Source organism: Xenopus laevis, chromosome 2L, assembly GCF_017654675.1.
Source record: "Xenopus laevis strain J_2021 chromosome 2L, Xenopus_laevis_v10.1, whole genome shotgun sequence".
NCBI lineage: Eukaryota > Metazoa > Chordata > Amphibia > Anura > Pipidae > Xenopus > Xenopus laevis.
Genome location: NC_054373.1, coordinates 144,415,063 through 144,441,704, shown reverse-complemented (window position 1 = coordinate 144,441,704; position 26,642 = coordinate 144,415,063). Strand labels below are relative to the sequence as shown.

The 26,642-nt window shown below is 39.0% G+C and overlaps 1 protein-coding gene across 2 annotated transcripts in view; it reads left to right on the top strand.

The window, feature by feature from the left end:
* Positions 1-25,983, top strand: part of esyt1.L (extended synaptotagmin-like protein 1 L homeolog) — a 54,908-nt gene extending 28,925 nt beyond the window's left edge. For both annotated transcript variants that reach the window (XM_041582500.1, XM_041582501.1), the window contains 22 exons: positions 1,758-1,840; positions 2,038-2,086; positions 2,169-2,258; positions 4,606-4,701; positions 6,484-6,555; positions 8,236-8,322; positions 8,423-8,572; positions 9,253-9,387; positions 10,638-10,814; positions 12,373-12,455; positions 14,902-14,950; positions 16,900-16,989; positions 17,075-17,170; positions 18,020-18,091; positions 18,283-18,369; positions 18,450-18,596; positions 18,900-19,027; positions 21,279-21,377; positions 22,682-22,813; positions 23,644-23,749; positions 24,167-24,216; positions 25,106-25,983. In XM_041582500.1, the coding sequence (XP_041438434.1) occupies positions 1,758-1,840; positions 2,038-2,086; positions 2,169-2,258; positions 4,606-4,701; positions 6,484-6,555; positions 8,236-8,322; positions 8,423-8,572; positions 9,253-9,387; positions 10,638-10,814; positions 12,373-12,455; positions 14,902-14,950; positions 16,900-16,989; positions 17,075-17,170; positions 18,020-18,091; positions 18,283-18,369; positions 18,450-18,596; positions 18,900-19,027; positions 21,279-21,377; positions 22,682-22,813; positions 23,644-23,749; positions 24,167-24,216; positions 25,106-25,139 (2,112 nt within the window). In that variant the 3' untranslated portion in view covers positions 25,140-25,983. The remainder of the gene's footprint in view (positions 1-1,757; positions 1,841-2,037; positions 2,087-2,168; positions 2,259-4,605; positions 4,702-6,483; positions 6,556-8,235; positions 8,323-8,422; positions 8,573-9,252; positions 9,388-10,637; positions 10,815-12,372; positions 12,456-14,901; positions 14,951-16,899; positions 16,990-17,074; positions 17,171-18,019; positions 18,092-18,282; positions 18,370-18,449; positions 18,597-18,899; positions 19,028-21,278; positions 21,378-22,681; positions 22,814-23,643; positions 23,750-24,166; positions 24,217-25,105) is intronic.
* The last annotated feature ends 659 nt before the right edge of the window (positions 25,984-26,642 follow it).

Here is a 26,642-nt window from a genome sequence, read left to right as displayed (position 1 = left end):
CCCATTCTGAAAAAACCCTCTCTTGATCCCTCCAATCTTGACAACCTCCGACCTATCTCTCTGCTACCTTTCATCTCTAAACTACTTGAGCGCCTAGTCTACAACCGACTTAGCTCATTCCTCTCTGACAATAACCTGCTGGACCCCCTACAATCTGGTTTTAAGCCACAACACTCCACTGAAACTGCCCTGACTCGACTAACGACCTTTTAACCGCTAAAGCCAACAATCATTTCTCACTACTAATACTGCTTGACCTCTCAGCCGCATTTGACACTGTAGATCACCCTCTCCTCCTCCAGTCCCTCCAGTCGCTTGGCCTTCGTGACACAGCCCTGTCCTGGTTCTCTTCTTACATCACCAATTGTTCCTTCAGTGTCTCCTACAATGGAGTATCATCGTCTCCCCTACCTCTTTCTGTTGGAGTTCCTCAAGGCTCTGTCCTGGGACCATTACTATTCTCCCTCTATACTTCCTCCCTTGGCAAATTAATAAATTCATATGGTTTCCACTACCACCTCTATGCTGACGATACTCAGATCTATCTCTCATCTCCTGATCTCAACCCAGAACTCCTAACTCGCGTCTCCTCCTGCCTGTCCGCTATCTCTACCTGGATGTCGCAACGCTACCTTAAATTAAACCTCTCTAAAACTGAAATGGTTGTCTTTCCTCCAACTAACACCAGTAGCATCCCCGAAGTATCCATCATAGTTAACAATTCCACTATCACCCCCTCTCCCCAACCCCGGTGCCTTGGGGTTATCCTAGATTCTGCCCTGTCATTCACTCCTCATATCCAGTCAGTTATTAAATCATGTCACTTCCACCTAAGGAACATATCCAAAATACGATCATTTATCACCCAAGACGCTGCCAAAATTCTTATTCACTCTCTCATCATATCGCGTCTAGACTACTGTAACTCTCTTTTAATTGGCCTCCCCCTCCAGAGACTGTCACCTCTCCAGTCCATAATGAACACTGCTGCGAGGCTCATACACCTCAGCAACCGCTCCTCCTCTGCCTCGCCATTCTGTCAATCCCTGCACTGGCTTCCGTTACATTTCAGAATCAAATTCAAATTAATGACACTGACTTTCAAAGCACTTCACAACTCTGCTCCACCCTACATCTCTGAACTCATCTCTATATACTCACCCACTCGCTTACTACGCTCCTCTACTGACCTGCTACTCAACTCTTCTCTCATTACCTCCTCACATGCTCGCATTCAAGACTTTGGAAGGGCTGCACCCCTCCTCTGGAACGCTCTCCCACGATCTGTCCGACTTTCTCCCAACCTTTCTGCTTTCAAAAAATCTCTGAAAACGCACTTCTTTCGAGAAGCCTACCCTCACTCTGCTTAACTACCAAACGCAACACCACATACAACACCACATTTCTCACCCACTTACTTCGATCTTGCCCACTCCCACACCTTGTGTATTACTCCCTTCCCTTTAGATTGTATGCCTATGCATAGGGCCTTCCTCACCTCTTTGTACCTGTATTGATTGTGATGTTTGTTACTCCATATATTCTATATATGTAATTCATGTGATGTAGTTGTATAATCACATTTACTTTACAGTGCTACGCAATATGTTGGCGCTATATAAATACATGTTAATAATAATAATAATAATATTCAGTATAACTGTACAGGTTTTGGTATAGGTGCATCTCTGTATGTACACATATGTGTTTATGTAGGTATCATTGTAATGTTGCTTTTTTCTTTAATTCCATTTTAGGTAATTGTGCATGAGGTTCCTGGGCAAGAGCTAGAAGTGGAACTTTTTGACAAGGATCCTGACCAGGATGACTTTTTGGGCAGGTTAGAAATGCCTCATTGTTCTCGTTGTCAAACCAAACAAAGTTTTAGTTTCTTTAGTACCCTGTAAACTGAAAATAGGTGTTGAAATTCAATGTTGTCCATTTTACTGTAGAGAAAAAGTGGCCAACTGCTCCATTTATATGGAAAAGATTTGTACTTTGTATTTTAGAAGCAACATATTTTTTTTTTTTTTTAAGAATGAAGTTAGATCTGGGTGAGGTGAAGCAACATGGTTCTCTGGACAAGGTTTGTGCCTTTAAGTGTATTTGGGAAGTGAAGGCCATGCAAAAATGCAAAACGTAATTAGACTGACTTTCTTTTTTTCTAGTGGTTCACCTTAAGCGATACAAAATCAGGGAAACTACACCTCAGACTGGAATGGCTCACACTTATGTCTAATGCTTCACAACTTAAAAAGGTATTAAACTACATTGTGTATAATGGGTTACAAGGCAGGTTTAGGATATGTTATCCGGAAACTAGTTATCCAGAAAACATTGAATTACAGGAGGGCCATCTCCCATAGACTCCATTTTATTCAAATAATTCAACATTTTGTAATAATGAAACAGTACTTGAAATTGACCCCAACTAGGATATAATTAATCTTTATTGGTGGGAAAGCAATCATAATGGGTTTGTTTAATGTTTAAATAATGTTCTGGTAGATTTAAACTATGGAGATCAAAATTACAGATTCTGTATCCAGAAAACCTCAGGTCCTGAGCATTTCCCATACCTGTAGTAATGAATGGGGTTTCTCCAACTTTGTGGGTCTGTTTAAAGATTCACTTCATTTAAGGAGGAGTTTTAGCTGAACCAGTAACAGATTTATATTAATATGTTAAATAAAGATGTATCTGATTAAAAGTAAATCTTTTATGACACCAATATTGCTTTTTACTCCTACAAAATGCTGCTGTGGTCACATATATTCCCAGTCTTGAAGCAATACTGAGATCATGGCTTTGGGCTTAGAGTGCATGGTATGTTTAATGCATACAGAACCCTTTCTATTTTTTTAGGACTACTGGCTGTTTATGTTGGAAAACAACAGACAGAGGTTGTTCCAGTACATGTTACTTAATGCAGGGAGGGTCTATTGTTGCTTAGCAATGTGATCATGTTTGACCAATAACCCTGTGTGATTTTCTTCTTCCTGCGTTTTCTCTCCCTGAAAAGTTCCTGTTGCAGACATGTTATGCTGAAGTGTTATGCTGAGCTCTATAAAGCAATAGGGTTGCCACCTTTTCTGGAAACAAAAACTGGCTTTCCTATATTCTTGCCGTTTTTTCCTATTAATAACATTGGCATCAAGCATAATTTTTACTGGCCGTGCCGGTAAAATACTGGCCAGGTGACAACCCTATAAAGCAACCAAGTTACCGTTCACACAGAAGTTGGTGTGTGTCCTCACTTACAGAGAAGCTGCACATGCAGTTCAGATCAGCTCTCTTTAACGGGGAAAATGATCCAAGCAGTTCTGTATTTTTTCTTAAAGGTTATGGATTGTGCCACATCTTTCTAAGCATCTGCATTGCAGAGCTCGGGTACCCCAGTGCAGCCAGAAACCTATGGGTCATAGAAGGACAAAACCCCTGTTATCTTTTTTTTTTTTTTTAAGTGCCTCATAAAGGGACCCCCTCCGCAGCTGCCCCCTTCTATAAGTGATACTGATACTTAAAAATTACTCTTATAAATATTAATTTACATTAAAATGTACCTCTAAGTTATGCTAATCATTAATTGTGGATAGGGCTGCTTTTGCAATTGTTACTTGAAGTTCCTAAACCTGATTGTTTTGCCAACCTGACTGTCCCTTCTCAGCCTGTCCGTTAGAGATTCTAATGCTAATGGACTACTGCTGCACAAATATGGCAGCCCCCTCTTAAAGGAACATGGGGGATAAGATAGGTAATGTAAAAGCATTGGGCAAATATTTTTATGGCAAAATTATAAATACTATGTTAAGACAATATTATGGAAAAAAGTATTTTGTTTCTGGTGTCGGTATCTCATTAAAGGAGAAACAAACCCCTTATTAAAAAAAACCTACCCCACATAGACCCCCCCTCCTCCCCCCCAGCCTAGCTGCTACCCCTGGCAAATGCCCCTAACTTTTTACTTACCCCTTGGTGCAGATTCAGGGTTTGGAGTTCACGTTCCATCTTCCGGGTCTTCGTGTCTTCTTCCAGCGCTTCTGCAATTTCTGACCATTTCGGTGAATGCGCAGTTGTCCCGGAAGATGACTGCCATGAACTCTGATCCCTAAATCTGCACCGAGGGATAAGTAAAATGTTAGAGGCATTTGCCCGTTGTAGCAGCTAGGCTGGGGGGGGGTAGGAGAGAGGGGGGTCTATGTGGGGTGGGGGTAGGGGTCTTTTTAATAAGTGGTTTGTTTCTCCTTCAAGCGGAAAATGCAAGGTAGTACAGCTGAGTTGGCGCCATTATGTCTGGTTGCGTCATGTCGGATGTGCAGGCTCTCCCAGGAGTTGATTGCCAGAAGGAGCATGTGCAGTTCAGCAGGCCTTGATTTGAGGTGCATGTTCCATGTTGGCAATCAATGAGGGGAGGCTGGACATCAGATGCAACGTGGCCAGACCTGGTGGCTGCCAACCCTGCTGTGCCGCTCTGCATTTTCAGCTTAGACATGTGGCAATGGAGAGTGAAGCCTCCCAGGTTGTTTTGGATCATTGTCAATGATCTGACGGCCCTATAGTTTGTCTGAAAATGACTTTTCTGACTGTTTGTCTGCTTTACATCAGATATTGGAGATCAACCAAGCGATAACTGCTAAAACACAAGAAGAACCCTCTGCAGCAATCCTGATCGTTTATCTAGACCGGGCACAGGACCTTCCTGTAAGTAGGATGTTTATTAAAATACAGTGTTAGAATCATAAGAAAGCCCACAAGGTTAATTTATATAGATGGATGTATAAAGCAAAACAAAAATTCCTTATGAGGTGTTAATGAAATACACTGAAATGGAGGCTTATTTGATAAGGCGGTATGAAGCTAAGAATAATAATGATAAATGCTGTTTAACTCAAAACAACTGTGTGTATGTGTATATATATATATATATATATATATATATATATATATATATATATATATATATATATATATATATATATATATATATATATATATATATATATAAACTATGCCAAAGGAAATGGACGGCACTCCACTTGAAGAGGAAAAGGTACTTTATTGCAAGCTAAAAATAGGGATCAAAAGGCCCTACGCGTTTCGGGATACAATCCCTTAATCATAGCCTATGATTAAGGGATTGTATCCCGAAACGCGTAGGGCCTTTTGATCCCTATTTTTAGCTTGCAATAAAGTACCTTTTCCTCTTCAAGTGGAGTGCCGTCCATTTCCTTTGGCATAGTTTATATCAAGCGGTGGGGACGCTGCGGACCGAGCACCCCTGAAGAAGGATAGGAGCTGTTACAGGAGGGGAGGCTGAGCGGTCTCCTAGGAGCGGCAGAGGGATATATATATATATATATATATATATATATATATATATATATATATATATATATATATATATATATATATATATATATATATATATATATATATGTGTCATCAGTTGCAAAATGATTAAAACATTTACCCCCTGTATGTTATAAAAGGCACTACATTTGCCCAGTTACAGTTCCCCCAGCAGCAAATAAGATAGTTGCTATTAAACAGGTGACCAGTAATTCAATCATCCAGTCATTAATTAATAAAATGTCACTGCACCTCTTATTAATTAATTATTAATTGATTTAGTAATTAGTAAAAGCATGCTTGACAATACTGAGTAGTTGCCATTTGCTCTAATTACACCGCCATTCCCATATGAGTCATTGAAGAAGTCTCTAGACACAATAACAAACAACCTGTCTGCTTTTCAGAAGCTCTGCCCCCTCTCTTAATCAGCACTTCTCACTCAGTGCAACACTAGTCTTTTCAATAAATGTATTGTGCTAAAATATGTATCAATTGGGGCACTGCATTTGGGTTGATTCTCTGCCATACATACAAATACAAGTAATTTTAGATGAGTCCTTAGGGGTATATTTATCAAAAAAGTGAAGTTAGAGATCGCCACAGTCCTCTAGAGTGAAATTCCGCCTTTCTCGATTCATTTCTATGGGATTTTGGAAAGCTTATTTATCACTTTCACCCATTGATAAATACTTTTTAAAAAATCCCATAGTAATAAATGGAAAGAGGCCTGTAGCAATCTCTAACTTTTAACTTTTGATAAACATACCCCTTGTGTCTTATTTGGCTGGCCTGTTAAATAGCTACACAGAGACTGTATTTTGGGAATACTGCTTTTTTCAGGCTGTTCATATCCATTGGGTCTTGTGTGAAAGATATAGCAAAAGGGCATGTTGCTTCTCCTCTACAGAACATATAGTTAATCCAGTATTGGGAGATAGCACTTGACTGAGTGTGTTTGTTATCCTGTATGTAAAATGAGTTACATCACAGTTTGCTACTTCTTTCCAGTATATTAAATGGATTTGTGTATTAATGCATTAATACTCACTAATTTGTAACTCTCCCATTTTAACCTAATTTGTTTAATACTTGGCTAAAATCAAAGTTTATAATGTTTATATATCGTTTTAGCTTAAGAAGAATGTCAAGGAACCAAGCCCAATGGTGCTACTGTCCATTCAGGACGTGAAAAAGGAGAGCAAGGTAACTGACAATAGGGCAGTTGCACATATGATCTTAACATTACTGTCGTATTTTTGAAAATTGGCCTTAGATGCAGCTAATGGTGCCAAACGCCATGTTTTCATGTGGTCGTTGGTCATGTTTTTCTTAGCCTAGAAAAGTAACTTTAATGAAATTTGACTGTTCATATACAGTTGACTCCTAAAGTTTACATACACCTATGCTAAAGATGTTCAAAGTCAAATTTTTACACCTTCGCTCTTATCAGTCAGATAGGGCATCTGCTTTATTTCTGTGTGAGGCAGTGTCAGACTGGCCTACCGGGATACCAGGAAAACTCCCGGTGGGCCCAGATGTCAGTGGGCCCTCAGGCTGCTAAACTTTTGGCTTATTTCATGGTCAACAAAGTGGCTAAATAGGTAGCATAATAGATTATAGTATGTAAAGAAAAGAGACTAGGTGAATAGAGGTTGAGTGAGGAGAGGAAGAAAATAGTACTGAGAGTGGGCCCCTGGTCTAAAAACTTTTTGTGGGCCCCTGGTCCAAGGTTTTTTGGTGGGCCCCTGGTGTCCCAGTCCGACACTGGTAAGAGGTCATTTAAAATTAATAGCTTAGAAACAGTTTTATTTCAGCTTTTATTTATCGCATATAACTTGGGCGAGTCTGGTTAAGTTACTGCAGGTTAGGGTCGGGTGTGGGTCAAACATCACTAATTTCTATGTTTCGTTGTCGTATGTTTATATTTCAGCCTTTATTAATCTGTAGTACCGAAAGAAATATTTTACTTATTATTGTATGCATACGGTTAACACGTTGACTTCTGTTAGGAGAGTGCTGTCTCATACTCCTGTGCTAGCCTCCTCAGCTGTTACTATGATATTTAGCAAGTGTACTAACCATTAAGTGTACTAACATTTTTGTCAAATGAAAATGAAATGAAAAGAAAGACCGAGAGAGGAATGGTCAGTCCAGTTCAGGTTCATGGGTTCTACAGGGTTATGAGACTAGAAATGTCTGAAAGAAATGTTTTATTTGCAATCTAGCTTTTCTTACCCGTTACAGACCATTTTGTTGGGCATTTTGGTTTGCCACATGCTGTTAAAGGAACTATATAATGACATAAGTCACCAATAACATTTTGGTGATTCTCAGTAAGCAGCCAATTGATAGCCAAGCCAATAGTAGTAACCAATAACTATTTGTCTTCTTGTAAGTCTTTCAAAATCTTCTTTATCACCTTTCATTAGTATCCTACAGTTTAATAATGTCCAATAATGGTTCAGTAAGCAGCACTTGTGCCTTTTAGCTACAGGATCCTAAGTTTGATTTCAGTTTTGACACTATATGCAGGGAGCTTTTATATATTCTCCCATGTCCCCCATGGCAAGCTCTACAAGTGACTGGGTAGCACTTGCCCTACCCTCCGATGATGTCTGAGAAGGGCTGGTGCTGGTATATAAACTGTCAGGCTGTGTTGGGTTAGGTTACTGTGGGTTAGCGTCAGGTGCTGGTCAAATATACAGTATTTATGCACCACACATCGCTAGTTTCCATGTTTCATTCTCTTTAGCCATCTGTTTATATTTTATATCAAAATCTGACCAATAGAACACACATTACATCCAATATAGTTAGGTTTTTTTCACCTTAAGGTGCAGCATTCAGTGTATAGTTAGTAATATTTTATATTGCTCCATACAGACTGTGCCCAGCAGTAGCTCTCCTGTTTGGGAAGAACCATTCCGCTTCTTCTTACGTGATCCAAACATTCAAGACCTTAATATTGAAGTAAGGGTGCTGTAATCATTTTTCTTAACTCTTTTCTTCTGTTCTGGATGCCATATATGTAGCACATACTCACAGACGTGTTTCTATCTCTTCTCTCCAGGTAAAGGATGATGACCGTCAGCACAGTCTGGGCTCTTTGTCAGTACCTCTGTCCCGCCTCCTGTCTGCAGATAATCTTACATTAGACCAGTGGTTTCAGCTGGAGAACTCTGGATCTAGAAGTCGAATCTACATGAAATTAGTCATGCGGGTAAACTTGTAATAAACTCAAACAATTTACAAATAATTCAGACTTTATATTCAGCAGAAAAATTATATTTTGCAAATGAATGTCCTGTTTTTAGCATGGTGAATTGTCAGTTATTGTAACCAATCTTCCTATGCTGTTTATTAAAACCACAGGTTATCACATAATAACCTGCATTTATTATCATACCATATCATTGTTTACTCAATCTCCGTAGCATTTTTCATATTTTAGCGATTCAGATTTGTATATATGTATATAGTTCAGGTTGATCACCTGTCTGGTTTTTTTTGGTAGGCCCTGCCCAGTTCTGGAAAGATTATCTAGTTTTTTAAATGTCTGAAAACTGGACAGACTTATTAGTGGACTTTGTAGTTTGTTTGACTACTGTCTCCTCCTAACACTGTTGCTTGTGAAGAAGCACAGGAAATTGGAAAGTCAATCTGTATCCTGTTTAGTGCAAGAAATAGCAAAATCAAAGATATTTCTTTAGTTAAACAATAGGCAAAAATATGCTCCAAAAAAGAATATTCCCTGAGCCCATGCCACAGAAGAAGGCTTATTTCAGCTAGAAGAAAAAAAAGTCACCAGGCATTCATGTATCCCTTTTACACAATAAATGTTAATCAGTTTACCAGTATTATGCAAATAATACAGCTCATGCTGTTTTCTCTTGCATGCAGATACTGTATCTTGACCCAGTAAGCACCCTTATGACTGCAGATCCGGAGAGCATAATTGCCGATGAAGCTGGATCTAGCGTGGATAATCCCCCAAGACCAAGTCATACTACAATTCCTGAGAAGTTTGCTACAGAAGTAATATCATCTCATCCTGTTGGGGTTTTTTTTTGTCTTTATTTTGTCGGGGTTGCTTGAGCTAAAAAGTGTCCATATCTACGTGCCCTAGATATACACGTGGGTGCAATGTATGAAATGGTATTTGTAGGATTTATTGGTATGTAGTTGAAGCCACAAATTATGGCTGTGGTGCTTTCTCCGTATTCGGTAGCTCTCAGTAATGAATTTGTTAATACAATGTTATAGGAAATCTAGATACTGTACTACATTTTTCTTATGCAAGAGGGCATTTTGTAGTATGATTAAATATAATTTTTCTACAGTTCATAGATCATACCCTTGTGCTTTTTTTTAACTCAAGTTGAATCGACTGTTTTCTCCAGAATGTGCTTTGAGACAGAGGAGGCTTGCAAAGGGCAAAAGCTTTGCCAAGAATCTGCAAAACAAAGTTTGTGTTCAATATCTTGCCCGTTGCATTCCTTCTTCTGGGAAAATGAAAATAAGAGAAAAATAATTTTACCCCACTTCTACAAATCAGAATCATCTTAAATATGGCATATAAATAAATTCACAAATGCACCTTATTGTATTATTTGTCATTTCTATGTGTTTCTGTATGCAAGGGGAAAGTAAGCATATCAGTTGGGTTATGCTAATGGAGTACGCTACTACTGTGCAGTTTTAGACCGTGGGTAAGTCCATAATGATCAGCATGGCAGTTCAAGAATGACATCAACCCCCATATGTAATAAAATGCACTAAGTTTGCCCAGGAGCAGTAACCCATTGCAACCTATAAGATGTTTAGTTTTATACAGATGACCAGTAAATTGTACCTGCTGATTGGTTGCTAGGGGTTACTGCTCAAGGGCAAACTTAGTGCCATTTATTACACAACCCCCCAAGAGTTTACCATTCTAAGCTTATTTTTGGGACACAAAGTAAAGCATCTGTATACATCAATTCAATTGAGCACTAAATTTCTTCTCCCGATTGTTGTCAGTGTACAAAGTTGCTCTATTGTTTTGTATTTATTAAAAGTTCAGGCTCCTGATCCCCACCCACCACATCTTTTCTTGAAGGTGAAAACAATGAATTGGGGGGCCATAACATAAGATGCATACAGCTGCCCTTTGCACTAAAAGAAAGCAATAGTAAGCTTTAAGTTCTCACATTCATTTGGTGTGGTTCACTGGTAGAGGGTTTAAAAGGGATATGGATATTTGCTCTGTGTTTTTTTTTTTTCTCTTAAACTCCTTTTATTTGCAGAACCTGCTTCGAATCTTCATACTTGAAGCAGAAAACTTGATCGCCAAAGATAACCTAATGGGAGGTTTGGTTAAGGGCAAGTCTGACCCCTATACCGTGATTTCCAGTGGAGGGAAAAAAGTACGCACCCGCGTTGTGGACAATAACCTAAATCCGTGCTGGAATCAAGCTTTTGAGGTAGCACATTCAGACAATCTCTTTCAACTGTAGTTATTAGATAATGGTAGCAGTGCATAATATGCAGCCAAGGCTTGAGGTAGAATCTCTGTAGCTGTGTGAATAATTTCTGCAGCCCCAAACAGATGCTATATTTATAGTAAACTAACTCCTGAAGTGGCTACACTGCCACTGCCAGACATTTAGACATTAGTGTCTGCACTATAAGTGCTGTGTGAGTTAGTTTCCTTTCTGTTACGTTGCACGTGCATAAGACATGCTCAAACAACAACAAAGCTCTGCTGGTAAACCAATGCCTCGGTTCTTTCCTTGCTGTCCTCCGACCTATAAAACACTGCCATGGCTGAAGTTTATTCCCATGCTTGTCTGAAATTTTAACATTTTTGTAAACAACCTGTTAGGGAAGGGCGTAATTCACAGCAATTCAATAACAGGCAGGCACAACTCCGGAACAGCCATCAAACAAATAGTAGAATCTAAGAGTCAAAGTTTAAATATAAAAATAAAATGTTTCTTTATTTTACATTATGTCTAAAAGATAAAGCCTAAAGACAAGTGGGTAAACCTAGGTTTACCCACTTGTCTTCAGACTTTATCTTTTAGATATAATGTAAAATAATATTTAAATTTATATTTAAACTTTGGCTCTTGGATTCTACTATTTGTTTGATGGGTGTTCCAGAGTGGTGCCTGCCTGTTATTGAACTACTCCCCTATGCTGAAGGTCTGGGGCATGAGCACCCGGACCCAACTGGGAAAGCGGTAAGCTTATCCTGATGATCCTACTGATTCATGCTTTTCATGATTTTCTAGTTAAATGTAACTGGTTGGCAAGGGCATTCATTTTCATTTATATATTGGTTCATGGTTATGTTGAACATTTTAAAAAGGTGTCATCACCTTTTTGTTTTTCTCAAGGAAATTCACAAATTATTTCCCATGGTAGTTAATAAGAGCCTTTAACACCATAAATTAATATGTTTCTCCTCTTTACTCTTTGCAGTTAAATTATCCAAGCTGTTTGGATGAATTGTCTACAAGCCGCCATATAATTGTTGGCTGCTTTTATGTTCTCAGGCCCCTCGGCTGTCAATCTGTCGATTCTGGCAAGTGCCAGAGGGGCTGCTATAAGATGCCATAGACAGTCACTATTTGTTGGGCTTTTTTTGGACCTCTGTTTACTTGAAATGCCAGGGCCTGTTCTGAATCTCAATGTGGACCTGTATGCTTTCCATTTTTTAGCCCATGCACCAATCTGTTGCAGAGCGTATCTGATTATCCTGTCTATGGCTGCCTTTAGCAAATGACTGCTACATGCACAGATATGATGCATTTGTCAGCTGGATTTTAAACTTGTAGAATGTAAACTGAAAGAATGTAGTTCCAACGAAGCTTTACAGCCAGTTGCAAAGAAAAAACAATACAGTTCTATATTACGTTTGTATTGTCATTTTGCAAGAAAGTGGGAGGGGGCCTGATGGAGCGGCAAACATGTTAGCAGCTACAATGAAGTGTGCCAACACAATGCATGACCACCTTCAACTAATATTTTCCCCAGATACTGGTTACTGATGTCCCAGGACAGGACATTGTGTTTGAAGTGTTTGATAAAGATGTGGACAAGGATGACTTTTTGGGAAGGTCAGTATTTTTTGTGTTTTTCAGTCTTTCTTGCTTGACACTTTAATAATAAGCATATGGACATTGTGCTTACAGCAAATACTTAAATGGATACTGTCATGGGAAAACATGTTTTTTTTCAAAACACATCAGTTAATAGTGCTGCTCCAGCAGAATTCTGCATTGAAATCCATTTTTCAAAAGAGCAAACAGATTTTTTTTATATTTAATTTTGAAATCTGACATGGGGCTAGACATATTGTCAGTTTCCCAGGTGCCCCCAGTCATGTGACTTGTGCTCTGATAAACTTCAATCACTCTTTACTGCTGTACTGCAAGTTGGAGTGACATCACCCCCTCCTTTCCCCATCCAGCAGCCTAACAACAGAATGGGAAGGTAAGCAGATAGCAGCTCCCTAACACAAGATAACAGCTGCCTGGGAGATCTAAGAACAGCACTCAATAGAAAAATCCAGGTCCCACTGAGACTGATTCAGTTACATTAAGTAGGAGAAAGAACAGCCTGCCAGAAAGTAGTTCCATCCTACAGCACAGGCACAAGTCACATGACTGGGGCAGCTGGGAAACTGACAATATGTCTAGCCCCATGTCAGATTTCAAAAGTGAATATAAAAAAATCTGTTTGCTCTTTTGAGAAATGGATTTCAGTGCAGAATTCTGCTGGAGCAGCACTATTAACTGATGCATTTTGAAAAAAACATGTTTTCCCATGACATTATCCCTTTAAAAAAATAAAAAGAACTGTTTCATTTTGAAAAATGTATTGCCCTAAAGCTAATTGCTGTGTGTTTTACAGTTAATAACTGTGATGAATAGTGACTTCCTGTTTCACTTTAAGTTGTATGAAGGTTTGTTCCGTGAGTCTCTGATGTGGTGGACAGTCAAATGTGTACTTTCAAAATGGAAATAATGGCTACATACAAGTTGCTCATACATCAAAGACACACTGGTACCTTCTAAAATAGATCGCAAAAAAAATCTATTTATAGATCCTGGAAAGCCCAGGTTCCAAGCTTTTTGTATAATAGATCCCATAGCTGTATTTGAGTTTTAGATAAGCAACCTTACTCTGTTTTCTTCAGTCGTAATGTGTACAATTTCCATGCACCTTGCTGCTGTGGAAATGTGCTTAAGGCACATCAGAGTGAGATATTTCCATCCCTTTTATAAACAGGAGTTGGAAACAGTTTCAAGGTTTTCCTTTGTTTGTTTTTTTTTTTTTTTTTTTAAATGTTAAACTACTCCCACTGCCTGAGTTAAAAATATACCCAAGATCAGGAATGACGGCATCAGTTTAAAACCCAAGGTTAACATTGCACTTATCCTTTTAATATAGGATTTTAAAGGGAAATTAATGTTCTTCTGTAAAGTAATCTTCGAATAAATAGCCTTGAGTTATGAGAAATATTTTATATTCTTAAAGGATCAATATACACCTATGATTACGTTGAGCTACATAATTAAAATGGTTTATCTTTTAATTTTGAAAAAAATCCATATTGTCCTTTCATGTTTACCATAATATTCTTAACATTTTAATTATTATTATGGGTCATTGATCAACTTTTAATACCCCCCCCTCTGAACAAGGGAGTTACTTTTGAGAGAGAAATAATAAACTCTGTGTAAGGCTTACAAATAAGGAGTAGGGTATTTAATGTAATTTAAGGACCATTGTTGTTTAGATTTTCCTAATGAAGATATTATGAGGAGGCTTGTGCGGAGTGATCACCAAACAAGCAGATCTCGCTCAGTTTGATCACACAGAAGGGACTAGGGAGACTTGGCTGACATGATTTTTGGCCAGATATTGATAAGGCTGGTCCTTTGGACCTATACACTAGCCAATAACCTGCAGACTCATTCAGCAGATTTTATTGGCCTGTGTATGGCCAGCTTTACTTTCTATTCCTTTACTAAAGTTCTTTGAACCTAATAGGCCAGTCTTTATTACAAGAAGCCAGAAGTAATCTGTTAGACAAATGATCAAGGGGCAATATGATGTCATTTTAGCCATGGTACGTCAAAGCCACAGACCCAAATATGCCACCCCCTCGACCAGTAATTTTATTTTTTTTTGCACTGGAGGTGGGGGCACTCTCCATTCTTTGGGGGGGTTTACATCGGAGCTGATCGGTGTTGGGGCAAAACTCACCTCAGATGGCAGCACCCCACGTCTCCAGGGGCAGCAAAAAGCTGCTAATGTTTAATAAAGTAAGTGGCAGAACGTCATCACAGCTATTCTCTAAATGCTTGACAAAAGCAGTGGCTTTATGCCCAAAACTTTGTGTTGCCAGTCCACCGGTAACTGTATTATGTAGGTAATCATATATAAATGTGTTCTTCATTTAATTAACACAAAAACCTTCATTGTGCAGGTTTCACAGATACCTCCAATGTGATTTTGATGTAAACATTTTTTTTTTTATTTGTCACCCATGGCTAGCTGTAAAATTAGCGTGAAAGATGCTGTGAAACAGAAATTCATCAATGAGGTAAGAAATCCCAATATGAACGTATCCTTCAAGGATGTACATAAATGTAGGAGAAATAAACTGGTCTGTAAATCTCTCCATTCTATATGTCCCTTTATGCAAATAACTATTGTAACAACAAGAATTTACAAATTAAGAGATATGAGTGGTAGTGATAAGAGTCTGGTCATATCAAGATGTTTGGCAAGTGAGCAGATATTTGGGCTACACACAGAGTGGTTCAAATTTGTACACATTGGCTGTGGTTTCTGGTAAGCTAGTGTAGATGTCCTCGCACTTCTCCATAATACAAACTGGTGTGCAGTGAAAGCTATATTATATATATCATCATGTTTGGCCCATAAGGTTGGCCCAGACTGGGGACTTTTTGGAAACGTTAACTGGCTTTGTGTACCAGTGTCAGTCTGGGGCCCCAAAGGTCCTCCAAAGAACCCAATATCAAGGTTCTACCAATCCTATGAGGACAGTTGTTATGTGTTGTTCATTGCATTGTGCTCCGCTTACAGCCATGTGAGGGCACAAAGCAATACGGTGGATACACACAAGCCTACAAGGGAGAGCACAGACAGCCAGAGTACATCAAACACTGTTTATAGCGCAGATTATTTGGTTTCCCGGCATATCCATTAAATCCTTCATACTGTGAAAATTCTTCCTGAAACACTCACCCTACCATTCCGGTATAATTTGCAGCCTCCCTGGATTCTCCTGCTTATATATGGCAATACATTTGATGTGTACAAGAGACTACATATTTTTTAAACAATATATTGTTTCTTAGATATTCGGGAGAAGTCCTATTATCAAGGAAATACCCCCATTGCTGCATGATGAGCGGAAGTAAAAATATTTTCTTTTCCATGTCAGACTAGGGCTGATCTCGGGCTGCTGAAAAACGCAGGCACTGATATACAAACTCCCACCTTCTAGCACCGTAATCCACGGTGTATGTCTGCACCCAGGTTAATGCAATGGATTGGGTGCAGGCAAGGAAGGAAGGAGATTGGAGCGTGGGGGCTGATTCTTGGCCTATGGTTTTCAGCATGCTGAGATTAGCCCACTGTCTGACATTAGGCTACAGACAGACAATCTCCAGAATCTGCTCCTCCACTACTACCCAAAGTGCCTGCCCCTCGAGCGTAGGCATTGTTTCTGGGTGCAGACACGTCAGGCAGCAGTGGAGGAGTGGATTCTCTGCCTGCAATTCTCCACATGCTGAGATCTGCATTGTCTGTGCCATCTCCCGACCTGTCCGTAACCATTCAGATCCAATAAAGTAGTACTGATATCGTCAGATCAGCAATACATGCAGAGATATTATAGTTAGCCAACAGAAATTTTCTAACCTGTCCGATTGTCTGAAGAACCGATTGACATGGCACGAAAAATGTCAGGACACTCCAAACACGGCCCAAAAATCATACAAAGCGGAGATTTGTACGATCAAATCTTTGCGTCTATGGTCAGTTTGAGTGGCTTTGTTAGCTAGTATATCCTCCAGTATTTTTTTCCACAGCTAGAGACTGTTTTTTGATTCTAAACATGCGATGGAGATAGTGCTCCTCGAATAAATTAAAGGCTTTATATGTATCCAAAGATGCTGTGGCATCTGTGCCTAAAATTATCGTGATTTATCAGGTGATAGCAAGTTCATGAAGAATAAGTTGATACTAGTTGATTTACTTGAGATGAACTCCATTTGTTCTGTAATTATGTTGAGAAGATGGATCACTGCCACCTTTGTACATACAACTCTTTATCATCTATTAACTCTGGACGTTGGGCTTGTTGGGCAGATTTGAGCAATGCTGTACTTCTTCCTGCAGTCTAGTTCTAACAGAGAAGCAGAGTATTGAAACCTTACTTTGCTAGCATGTTAATGAATTTCAATACCTTGCCTTACCGTATAAATAAGGTTTCTTGTGTTCTGATTCGTTGTGTTCTTTTAGTGGCTGCCATTGGAGAAAGTAAAATCTGGGAAACTCCATGTCAAGTTGGAATGTCTCTCACTTGTTGCAGACTCTTCGCAGATTGATCAGGTAACATCCACCTTCCTTTTCACATACTGCTTCAGGCTTATTATTGTATGTTCTCTTTGTGAGGCTAAACTGTTTGTTTTTGTAGGTACTGATGATGAACAGCCTGTTTCAGCCAGCTCACAGTGATAACTTTTCTGCAGCTATTCTCTATGTTTTTATAGAAAGAGCCAGTGGCCTGCAGGTGAGATTGTCAAACAGATTATGCCTTACACTCTTGCCCTTCTCTGCATCTTCTACATGTATGGGACCTTTTGTCCAGAATGCTTGGATAAGGGATCTCCATGCATTGAATACTAAAAATGATTGAAACATTAAATAAACCCTAAATGTCCAGTTAGGATTAATTATATCTTAGTTGAGATCAAGTACAAGGCCTGTATTATTATTAAAGAGAAACAGTAATTCGTTTTTCAAAATGCAAATTATTTGATTAAAATGGAGTCTATGGAAGATGAGCTTTTTGGATAACAGGTTTCCAGTCAACGGACCCCACACCTGTATTTCAGTCTTGTTATTCATTGTGGTCTCTGTGGGACTGTGTAAAGGTTCTGGATTATGGAGGAACAGGTTTGAATTAAAAAAAAAAAATTCCCTTTTGCCCCTTCCCCCACCCCCTCCATTCTGTAATCTGAGCCCAGAGCTATGAGTGGGCAGGGAGAGACTCAGTCAGGAAGTGATGTCACACCAAGCTAATATGGCAGCTGCTATGCTAAACAGAGAGCTTCTAGAGCTGTTTACTCAGGTATGGTAAAGCATTCTACAGAATAGGTATAGTGTTATATCTTGCACTATTGTGGCTAATCTATTGGCAATAATCTGCCTCAGTAGCTTTCCTTCTTTGAGTATGAAGCACTTTTGTCTTTCTCTTTTATTTGGCTGTGATTGTATACCACATTGTTCTTTATCTCTCCGTTGCCATCTGAAACCTAAACCTGTTATTCTCCTAACACTTTCTTTCCGTCTCTCTCACACTTTATTTACATTCTCAGTGACCGATTCATGTTAAATGACTTTTGTTTTTATGTAACAGATGCGGAAAGGAGACAAAAATCCATCACCAAGTGCAGAATTAAAATTGAGGAACGATGTATACAAGACCAAGGTACGGATAATGGCTTATCTGTGTCTGACCTACTGCACTGCAACACTATCATATGAACAATGCTCAACGAGGAGCAGCAATAGTGATGTCATGGGACTTCAGTGTATTTTTGTGATATTGTTAATTTTCCCACCGTTTTGAGAATCTTTTGTTTGAATGTGTGTTTTTTTTTTATTAATGGTATGTTCCAGGTTTCTCAAAATACCAATACACCAGTGTGGGAGGAAAGCTTTGTGTTGCTCCTGAAAACTCCTCACAGTGAGGAACTGGAGCTTATGGTGAGTAGAAAGTTCCATTTTACTCCTACTCCTGTTGCTGTCTGTTGTCTCTATACTACTTACTCAATTGATTTTTGCAGATTCGGGATGAGGGTAAAGGCTCCCTGGGTTCCCTCACTATACCCGTTTTGGACCTCCTGAATAAAGAAGATCTTACCATGGATGGATGGTTCCCACTCAGTACCTCTGGAGCTAACAGTGAAGTTCTCATTAGATTACAGATGAGGGTAAGAAGCTCCCATCCACACCTTAATACAAATGGCACACAATTTCCTTCTGTATCTACAATATAACCAAATTGTATGCAGGAACAGCAAACATCTTATCGGTTGCTTTGGTTTACTGCTTTTGGGCAAACTTAGTGCCTTTTATTACATATGGGGGTTACTGTTTAGGCACCCAGGTGTTCACCTGACTGACGTTTTTGCATGTACTGAGAAACTATTGTATGGTGTTTTATTAAAAAAGAACAAACCTAGCCCTTGAACCTTTTCCTACACCAAATTAATTTAGTTTTATTTGGACCTTAGGTTTTGGTTTCTCCCAGCCCCCCTAAAGAATCTGAAGTGGATCCCTGCCAGCCTACAGTTGAAGACAGTAGCCTCAATAAACAGTTTACAGAGGGGGAGCTCCGTCAGAGACAGCAGCTTGCAAACAGGTAAGGATGAGTCAGATACTAATATGACCGTCTTGGGGTAGTTTCTAAAACATATTACCCAAAAATATCTAATTTATAGTATAAAACATTTTACACCGCAATGCAGTTAAATATAAATAAAATCAACCCCAGTCCCTAACTCTTGACTCTGCATTAATGATCCCCATTCAGTAATGAGTGACTTATAAACCGGTATTGTCATATAATTTACAATATTGTCATTTTCTCATGATCCATACTGTAAATTATATTCATAAGATACACAACAGCCATGAATGTTCTTTAAAAAGTGATATCAACCCCCCCCCCCCCCGCAGCCTAACAACAGAACAATGGGAAGGTAACGATATAGCATCTCCCTAACACAAGATAACAGCTCCCTGGAAGATCTAAGAGAAGCACTCAAGTAAAAGACAAGTCCCACTGAGACTGATTCAGTTACATTAAGTAGGAGAAATAACAGCCTGCCAGGCACAAGTCACATGACTGGGGCAGCTGGGAACCTGACAATATGTCTAGCCCCATGTTAGATTTCAAAATTGAATATAAAAAATTCTGTTTGCTCTTTTGAGAAATGGATTTCAGTGCAGAATTCTGCTTGAGCAGCACTATTAACTGATGCGTTTTGGGAAAAAACACATTTTCCTCATCCTACTTTAATCTTATGTATGCTGCACTCGATCCCTTTCTGTTGCTGTAGATCTCCTCCCAGCTGGTGGTCCTACCCTTTTTTTGTCGCTCTCCTTCTGACTCAGGCCCACTGGTTAGGAGAACAGGAAACATTTAAAGTACCTATGCTAAGTAGAAATAAACTGACCAGAGAATACAGGCTTCAGACAAGGAAGGCCTCCTTTAATATGCAAAGCAAGTCCCAAATATGTAAAGCAGTGAAAGAAGACGAGGAGAGCTGAGTGGCAGCGAGGGGGTCAAGCATTCTAATTACAGCTTGTCACTATTCAGTGTTGCAGATTATGGCCTTTGTGGTTGTGTTTTTTTTATGGTCATAATACTCCTCATTGGCTTCCAATATCTTACAAAGTACAGTGCTGATTACACCAATGTTCCTTGTGGCTTTATTTGTTATATGTTTGGTTTGCTGGCAGGCCTGGACTGGCAATATGTGAGTTATGGCAAATGCCAGAGGGGCTGCTGTAAGACAGTCACTGTGGAGTGGGCTTGTGGGGGGCTGGTTGGGCCTCTGTGTACTTGAAATTCCAGGGCCTATTTTGACTCCTAGTCAAGACCTGGTTGCTGAAAGCTCAAATGCGGAACACTTAAAATTCATCCACAGAAGCCAGGGGTCTTAGCTGTCATTGAAAGTGAGAAGAATGCTTGCCTGCCTTTATGGAGGTATAATATTTGAAGCATCTGCCAAATTTAACAGTAGCCAGGTTTTACTCATCAATTCTTCCTCTAAATACATAGTTACATAGTAGAGCATGTTGAAAAAATGAAAATGTCTATCAAGTTCAACCTTTAAGCTCTGGGTTGAGTTCACTGCTGACTATACATCTACAATTATATGTTTGCATACATTCCTGCTTACAATCAAATTTTGTAGTAGAATGCAGGACAAATCCAAGGCAGTAAACCAATGCTTTTATTGGGGAAAATGTTCCACGACATGTTTTCTTCCTTGGATTTTTTAGCATTCTACTACAAAATTTGATTGTAAGCAGGAATGTATGCAAACATATAATTGTAGACGTATAGTCAGCAGTGAACTCAACCCAGAGCTTAAAGGTTGAACTTGATGGACATTTTCATTTTTTCAACATGCTCTACTATGTAACTATGTATTTAGAGGAAGAATTGATGAGTAAAACCTGGCTACTGTTAAATTTGGCAGATGCTTCAAATATTTTCAGGTGTGGACACAGGACACCCTTGCAGGAGAATCTACTAACAAAAACTGTTCCTGTAAGATACAGATTACCCTAATCTAATACATTCCTGTTTAGTAATCTAACAGAGATGAGTTGGTCCCCTTTAAGACTGTTTGGTTGCATTGTCAGCATCCATGGTCCTGGCTCATTTGAATCTTGAGCTACAGTGACAGATGCCAGACATTCGCATGTGGAGCCCATTAAATCTGATCCACTGAAACCCAACAAATAGGTTGTAAGTTATTGCCCTGCTGGGACTGTATGCATGGGCTGAGTGAAAGTCTCGAATTTGGTTCAATATTGAAGAATAAGGGGACTGAAATATTTGATTGTATAATAACTGCACTCCTCCTCTCTCCTTACAGTGACATGGAGCCCAGTGCCTCACAGTTTGGCCAGTTATGTTTGAAGCTGTATTACCCTGCAAAGGATGGCAGACTGGTGGCTGTTGTATCCAAATGCAGGTATGGCAACCGTACGGAATGGCAAAATATACGACCTCAAGTTGATGTGAAGTCCAGTTGCAAGCCAAAGAACTAGTGATGATGGGAGTTTTTCTGTTCTGAACCATGAGTTTGGAATACCAGATAGATGCACATTATTTTTAAATAATGGTTTCATAGAAAACCTTGTTTTCTATGATTAGGAATGATAAAATCATAGTGATAGTCTGTGCCACTTTGCTTCAGGTTATGGGTAGATGATCTGACAATACACATCCCCATATAATGTGTATATAATATTCCTGCAGCTAACTTTTATTACATGTTGTGCTCCTGTCCCATTATACAATTGCAACAAACCATGGGAGAAACAGAACATGTTCCTGTTTCTCTGCTATTTTACTCCAGGAAAACATTGCCATGCATTGGATGGGGCCACCCCCAGCATACCTGCATTAAAGGGGTGTTTCACCTTAAAGTTATCTTTTAGTATGTTATAGAATGGCCAATTTTAAGCAACTTTTCAGTTGGTCTTGATATAGCTTTTTAATTATTTGCCTTCTTCTTCTGATTCATTCCAGCTTCCAAATAGGGCTCACTGACCCCATTAAAAAATTGTTATTGCTACATTTTATTGCTCATCTTTCTATTCAGGCCTCTCCTAGTCATATTCCAGTCTCTTATTCAAATCAGTGCATAGTTGCTAGGGTAATTTGGACCCTAGAAACCTGATCGCCAGAATTACAAATTGGAAAGCTGCTGAATAAAATATAATAAAAATTGAAAACAAATTGTAAATTGCCACAGAATATCACTCTCTACATCATACTAAAAGTTATCACAAAGGAGAACAACCCCTTTAAAACAATTAGTAAATAAAGCACTGCCATTAATCTTATAGAAAATGCCAGAGGGACTAAAAATCACCAAAATATGGTTTCTCTGGTGGGAAGCAGGACTGGGCTAGGTCTTCCTAATGATCAGGTCAAGTCTACATTTCTTACAAAGCTTATCTCGGCTATATAATAGTCATTGTATCTTGCTCTACTCTGAAGTGCGTTGAAGGTGGGTTTTTTTCTCTGTGGCTTTTTCCAAGTGTCGCAACTTTTTTTTTTTGTTTTACAATCCATGGGGGGGGGAGTTTCCTGCAAAAAAAATGGAAACCTTTACTGGTGAGATGCCTGGATGCAGCACCACACTTGGGAGTTTGGTGTATGAGTTTTTAGTCTTGGCTTTTTCTCATTTGCTTGGATAGCGCCTAGATTTTCTCACTAATTAGTTTTAATTTGGTCTTATTGTATGCTTTCTGGCCCCTTCCTTCACAGAAATCTCAGCACATCTGCCAAGGAGCCGCCAGATCCTTACCTTTCATTCCTTTTGCTTCCGGACAAATCTCGATCAACGAAAAGAAAAACCAGTGTGAAGAAACGCACCCACAATCCTGAGTACAACGAAAAGTGAGTACTGGAATATCCTTCCCTTAGGAATCCATATTCCAGCATTTTCCATTTTCAGGTCAAAGTCCACCTTGTGTATACAGTGACAGACATATTGCATACTTATCACTGCACATGCACAAATATAGGACCGAAGAAACCACTGCCTGTGATATAAGCTTCAGGTTAGTGTCATACTCTGCAAATATAAATACAGGTGAAGAAAAGGGCATTCATACTTTTGTGTCTTTGCACCAAAATCTGTAGAAGCAGACCTGTCACACAGAACAGGGGACAGATCAAAGCAGATTACCCTTCCCTTGGTCTGTGTTTATAGGCAGGCAGAAAAAATGCAGTTTTTGTCGCTAGCCATAAAATAACTTTATAGCTGGAGATAATGGACCTCCTACAATCCTCACCCACAGTTCCCTATTAGTAATGACACCCCCCTTTGTGTGGGAATATTTGGTTATGCCTCCTTAGCTCAATACAAGTTACTAGATGTATGAATTTAGCCGGCACCATTTTTAGTTCCAAGATTATTCCTCTATATGATATTGATTGTACTGCCACCTTTTATCCATTGGCAATGGGCCTTCTGGGGGGGGGGGTGCCTGGGTATATCAACTATGCAGGATATGGGGGTTTGTTTCTACCTTAGCAGCTTTTGCAGGGTTCATATTTGGCTGAATCCTATGTGCTTAGCTAATCTGAAACCTAAAAGTTGTATGACTGTATTATAATTGTGGGTTACTACTTTTTTTTCCTGCTTCACAGTTTGTGTCCACCGAGAGGGTTTCGTTTTGTTTTTTTAAATTTCATTTCATTTGAATTTTTTTTACTTCTTACAGAATTGAATGGGAAATGTCACTGGAAGAGGCCCGGAAAAGGAAACTTGAGATATCCGTAAAAAACAGTGTGTCGTTTATGTCAAGGGAGAAGGAGCTGCTTGGAAAGGTGAAGAGCCTGTGTCATTACTTACCAGATATGTTTCACTCTCTGACAACTTGTTCTGTTCTCCCACCCTCAGAGGGGACTGATTTACTAACACACCTTTGAAAATTCCAGCAGACCCATAACCAGATATTACTAAGAGCCTACACTGAAATTTTTTTTCTGTCATATTTCAAAGCACTTTTCCAATGTATTATTGTTTTATGTGAGAAAAAAATATACCCCCCTCCTTTTTTTTTATTTTTTTTTTATTTTACATGAGCTTATTCAGTTGGGGTTATGTGGATTATGTGGATAATGTGCATAAACACTATCTGAACATCCAGAAATAACTATAAAGGTTTTCCTTTTTACACAGACAAGCTGGGGCTATAGTAGCTACTCACTATTCTTATGTCATGATTCTTACTCTCTTTCCAGGTCCTGATTGACCTCTCTGATGCTGACCTAGCAACAGGACAGAATGGATGGTAGGTAGATTTATGTCTTCCTTGTTGTTTTATTTTATACATCTGTGCCTTTGTCTTAATCCCAGAGGTGTCCAAAATGTAATCTGCCTGGTAGTAAACTATAATTCCCTAACATTCCTAATTAGACGTTACAATACCTTGACAGATTAGACATCCAAGCTGTAGACCAGGGGCCCCCAACCTTTTTTACTTGTGAGCCACATTTAAATGTAAAAAAGTTGGGGAGCAACACAAGCATGAAAAAGTCCATGCTGCCAAATAAGGGCTGTGATTGGCTATTTGGTAGCCCCTATGTGGACTGGCAGCCTACAGGAGACACATGTTACCCGTGAGCTACTGGTAGGGGACCACTGCTGTAGACAGTCAGCCAAAGTCAAGCATTTGGGCATCAAATGTCCAAGCTCGGCAAGAGCAGCAACAGTATGTCGGTTATGTGTGTCACCTTCCAACTCCCCTCTCTTCTTCTATACAAATAATCAGGACACATGAAGAATAGACATAGAACAAAGGGCATGTGTCCCCACTCTGCAGCTGATAATAAGAATACGATACTCCTTCTTTATGCCTCACTACTTTAGAGTCTTAGTAACAGCAAAGGACATTTAAGATGCACTCTACAAATCAATGTGCAATAATTTTTTATTGGGATTTCAACACAAGGTTTTAGAGATAATTCCTCATCTTCAAATGTCCTTAGATCTGGAACCCTTCCCTATTTTTAAGGTACATTATTATATTCACTGATGCAGAACTTAAAAGTATTAAAACACATGAATACTTATAATAAAGTTTTTCCTTTGTGAAATACTAAATCGTAACTAAATTCCAGGAATTTATTTTCCATCAAAACCTGTATCAGTATCTGATCTGTAACACTCTCTTCTAACAGGTATGACGTGGAACCCGAAATAACTAGCGCCTGATTTGATTCCGTGAGAAGAAACCATTTTTGAGGGAGAGCTCCCAGGCAATGCTACTGCCCTATCCAGTCAATTTCTAGAAGCTGAGGAAGGACGACCACAGGACCTGCTTTATTGTGCATTTAATCAAAACTTTCTAACAGAATGAACTTCGTGATAATCTGAAATTTATACAGATATCTGGGAAGAATCCAGGCACAGCCTATAATTAAGCACTGCCTCTTATGCCTCATCATGAACCTGTCCAAAGGCAACTTATTTGTAGTTGTTGCTTCTTAGTATAAATAATGGCTATTACACACTGTTTAGAAATATTTTTAAAACGTTTTTGTATTGCTGATTCAGTTATATAGAAATGCTTAATGGATAACCATCCATCACACATAAATACTTTCATGCTGCTTCACCACAATACCAAATCAGTATTTTTTACTCTGCGCATCCCTTGTCCATTTTGTGACCTGCAGGAATTAAGTACATATTGGGCTCAATATACACAAATCCTGAGTACAAGGAGTGCCCCTGCTAAACATTTTAGTTTGTAGCATTTTTAAAGCTTTTTGTTTACATATTTTAAGCATTTTGTAGTTTTGTTTTTTTAATACTTTCTGTGGCAATTTGTCATTTTATATTTAAAAAGCAGCTTTGATTCCGCAATTATGGCAGCTGCAAGCTCATGACAGACATGGCTGGAGGCAATCTTCATGTTGGAAGTACAATCATTCCTATATAGTAAAAGTGTGAAACATTCCTAAAGCATGTTTATAAAGAGTAGCTCTTCACACCTGTTTCTGGCTCTCTTCACTATGTTAAGATGTGTGGGAAGCAGTTTCATGTGTAGCATTCTTCTGCTGGATAAATGACTCTATAGGTGACAGGGTAGGTCTCTGCTAAAGGTAAATGTATAATGCTTTTTATTTTAAAATCAGACTTATCAATGCCATTGTCTCATTTGGAACACACAACAGAACGGCTACAAGTTTAAGGGGCACATTTACTAAGCTCGAGTGAAGGATTAGAATAAAAAATACTTCGAATTTCGAAGGTTTTTTTTGGCTACTTCGACCATCGAATTGGCTACTTCGACCTTCGACCTTCGACTACGACTTTGAATCAAATGATTCGAACTAAAAATCGTTCGACTATTCAACCATTCGATAGTCGAAGTACTGTCTCTTTAAAAAAAAACTTCGACCACCTACTTCGTCAACTAAAACCTACCAAGGTACAATGTTAGCCTATGGGGAAGGTCCCCATAGGCTTTCCTAGCAATTTGGGATCGAAGGAAAATCATTCGATCGATGAATTAAAATCCTTTGAATCGTTCGATTTGAAGGATTTAATCGTTTGATCGAACGAATTGCGGTAAATCCTTCGACTTCGATATTCAAAGTCGAAGCACTTTGTTGGTCGAATATCGAGGATTAATTAACCCTCGATATTCGACCCATAGTAAATGTGCCCCTAATTCTCACGTTTAGAAGGATTACTATTGGCTGGCCATTA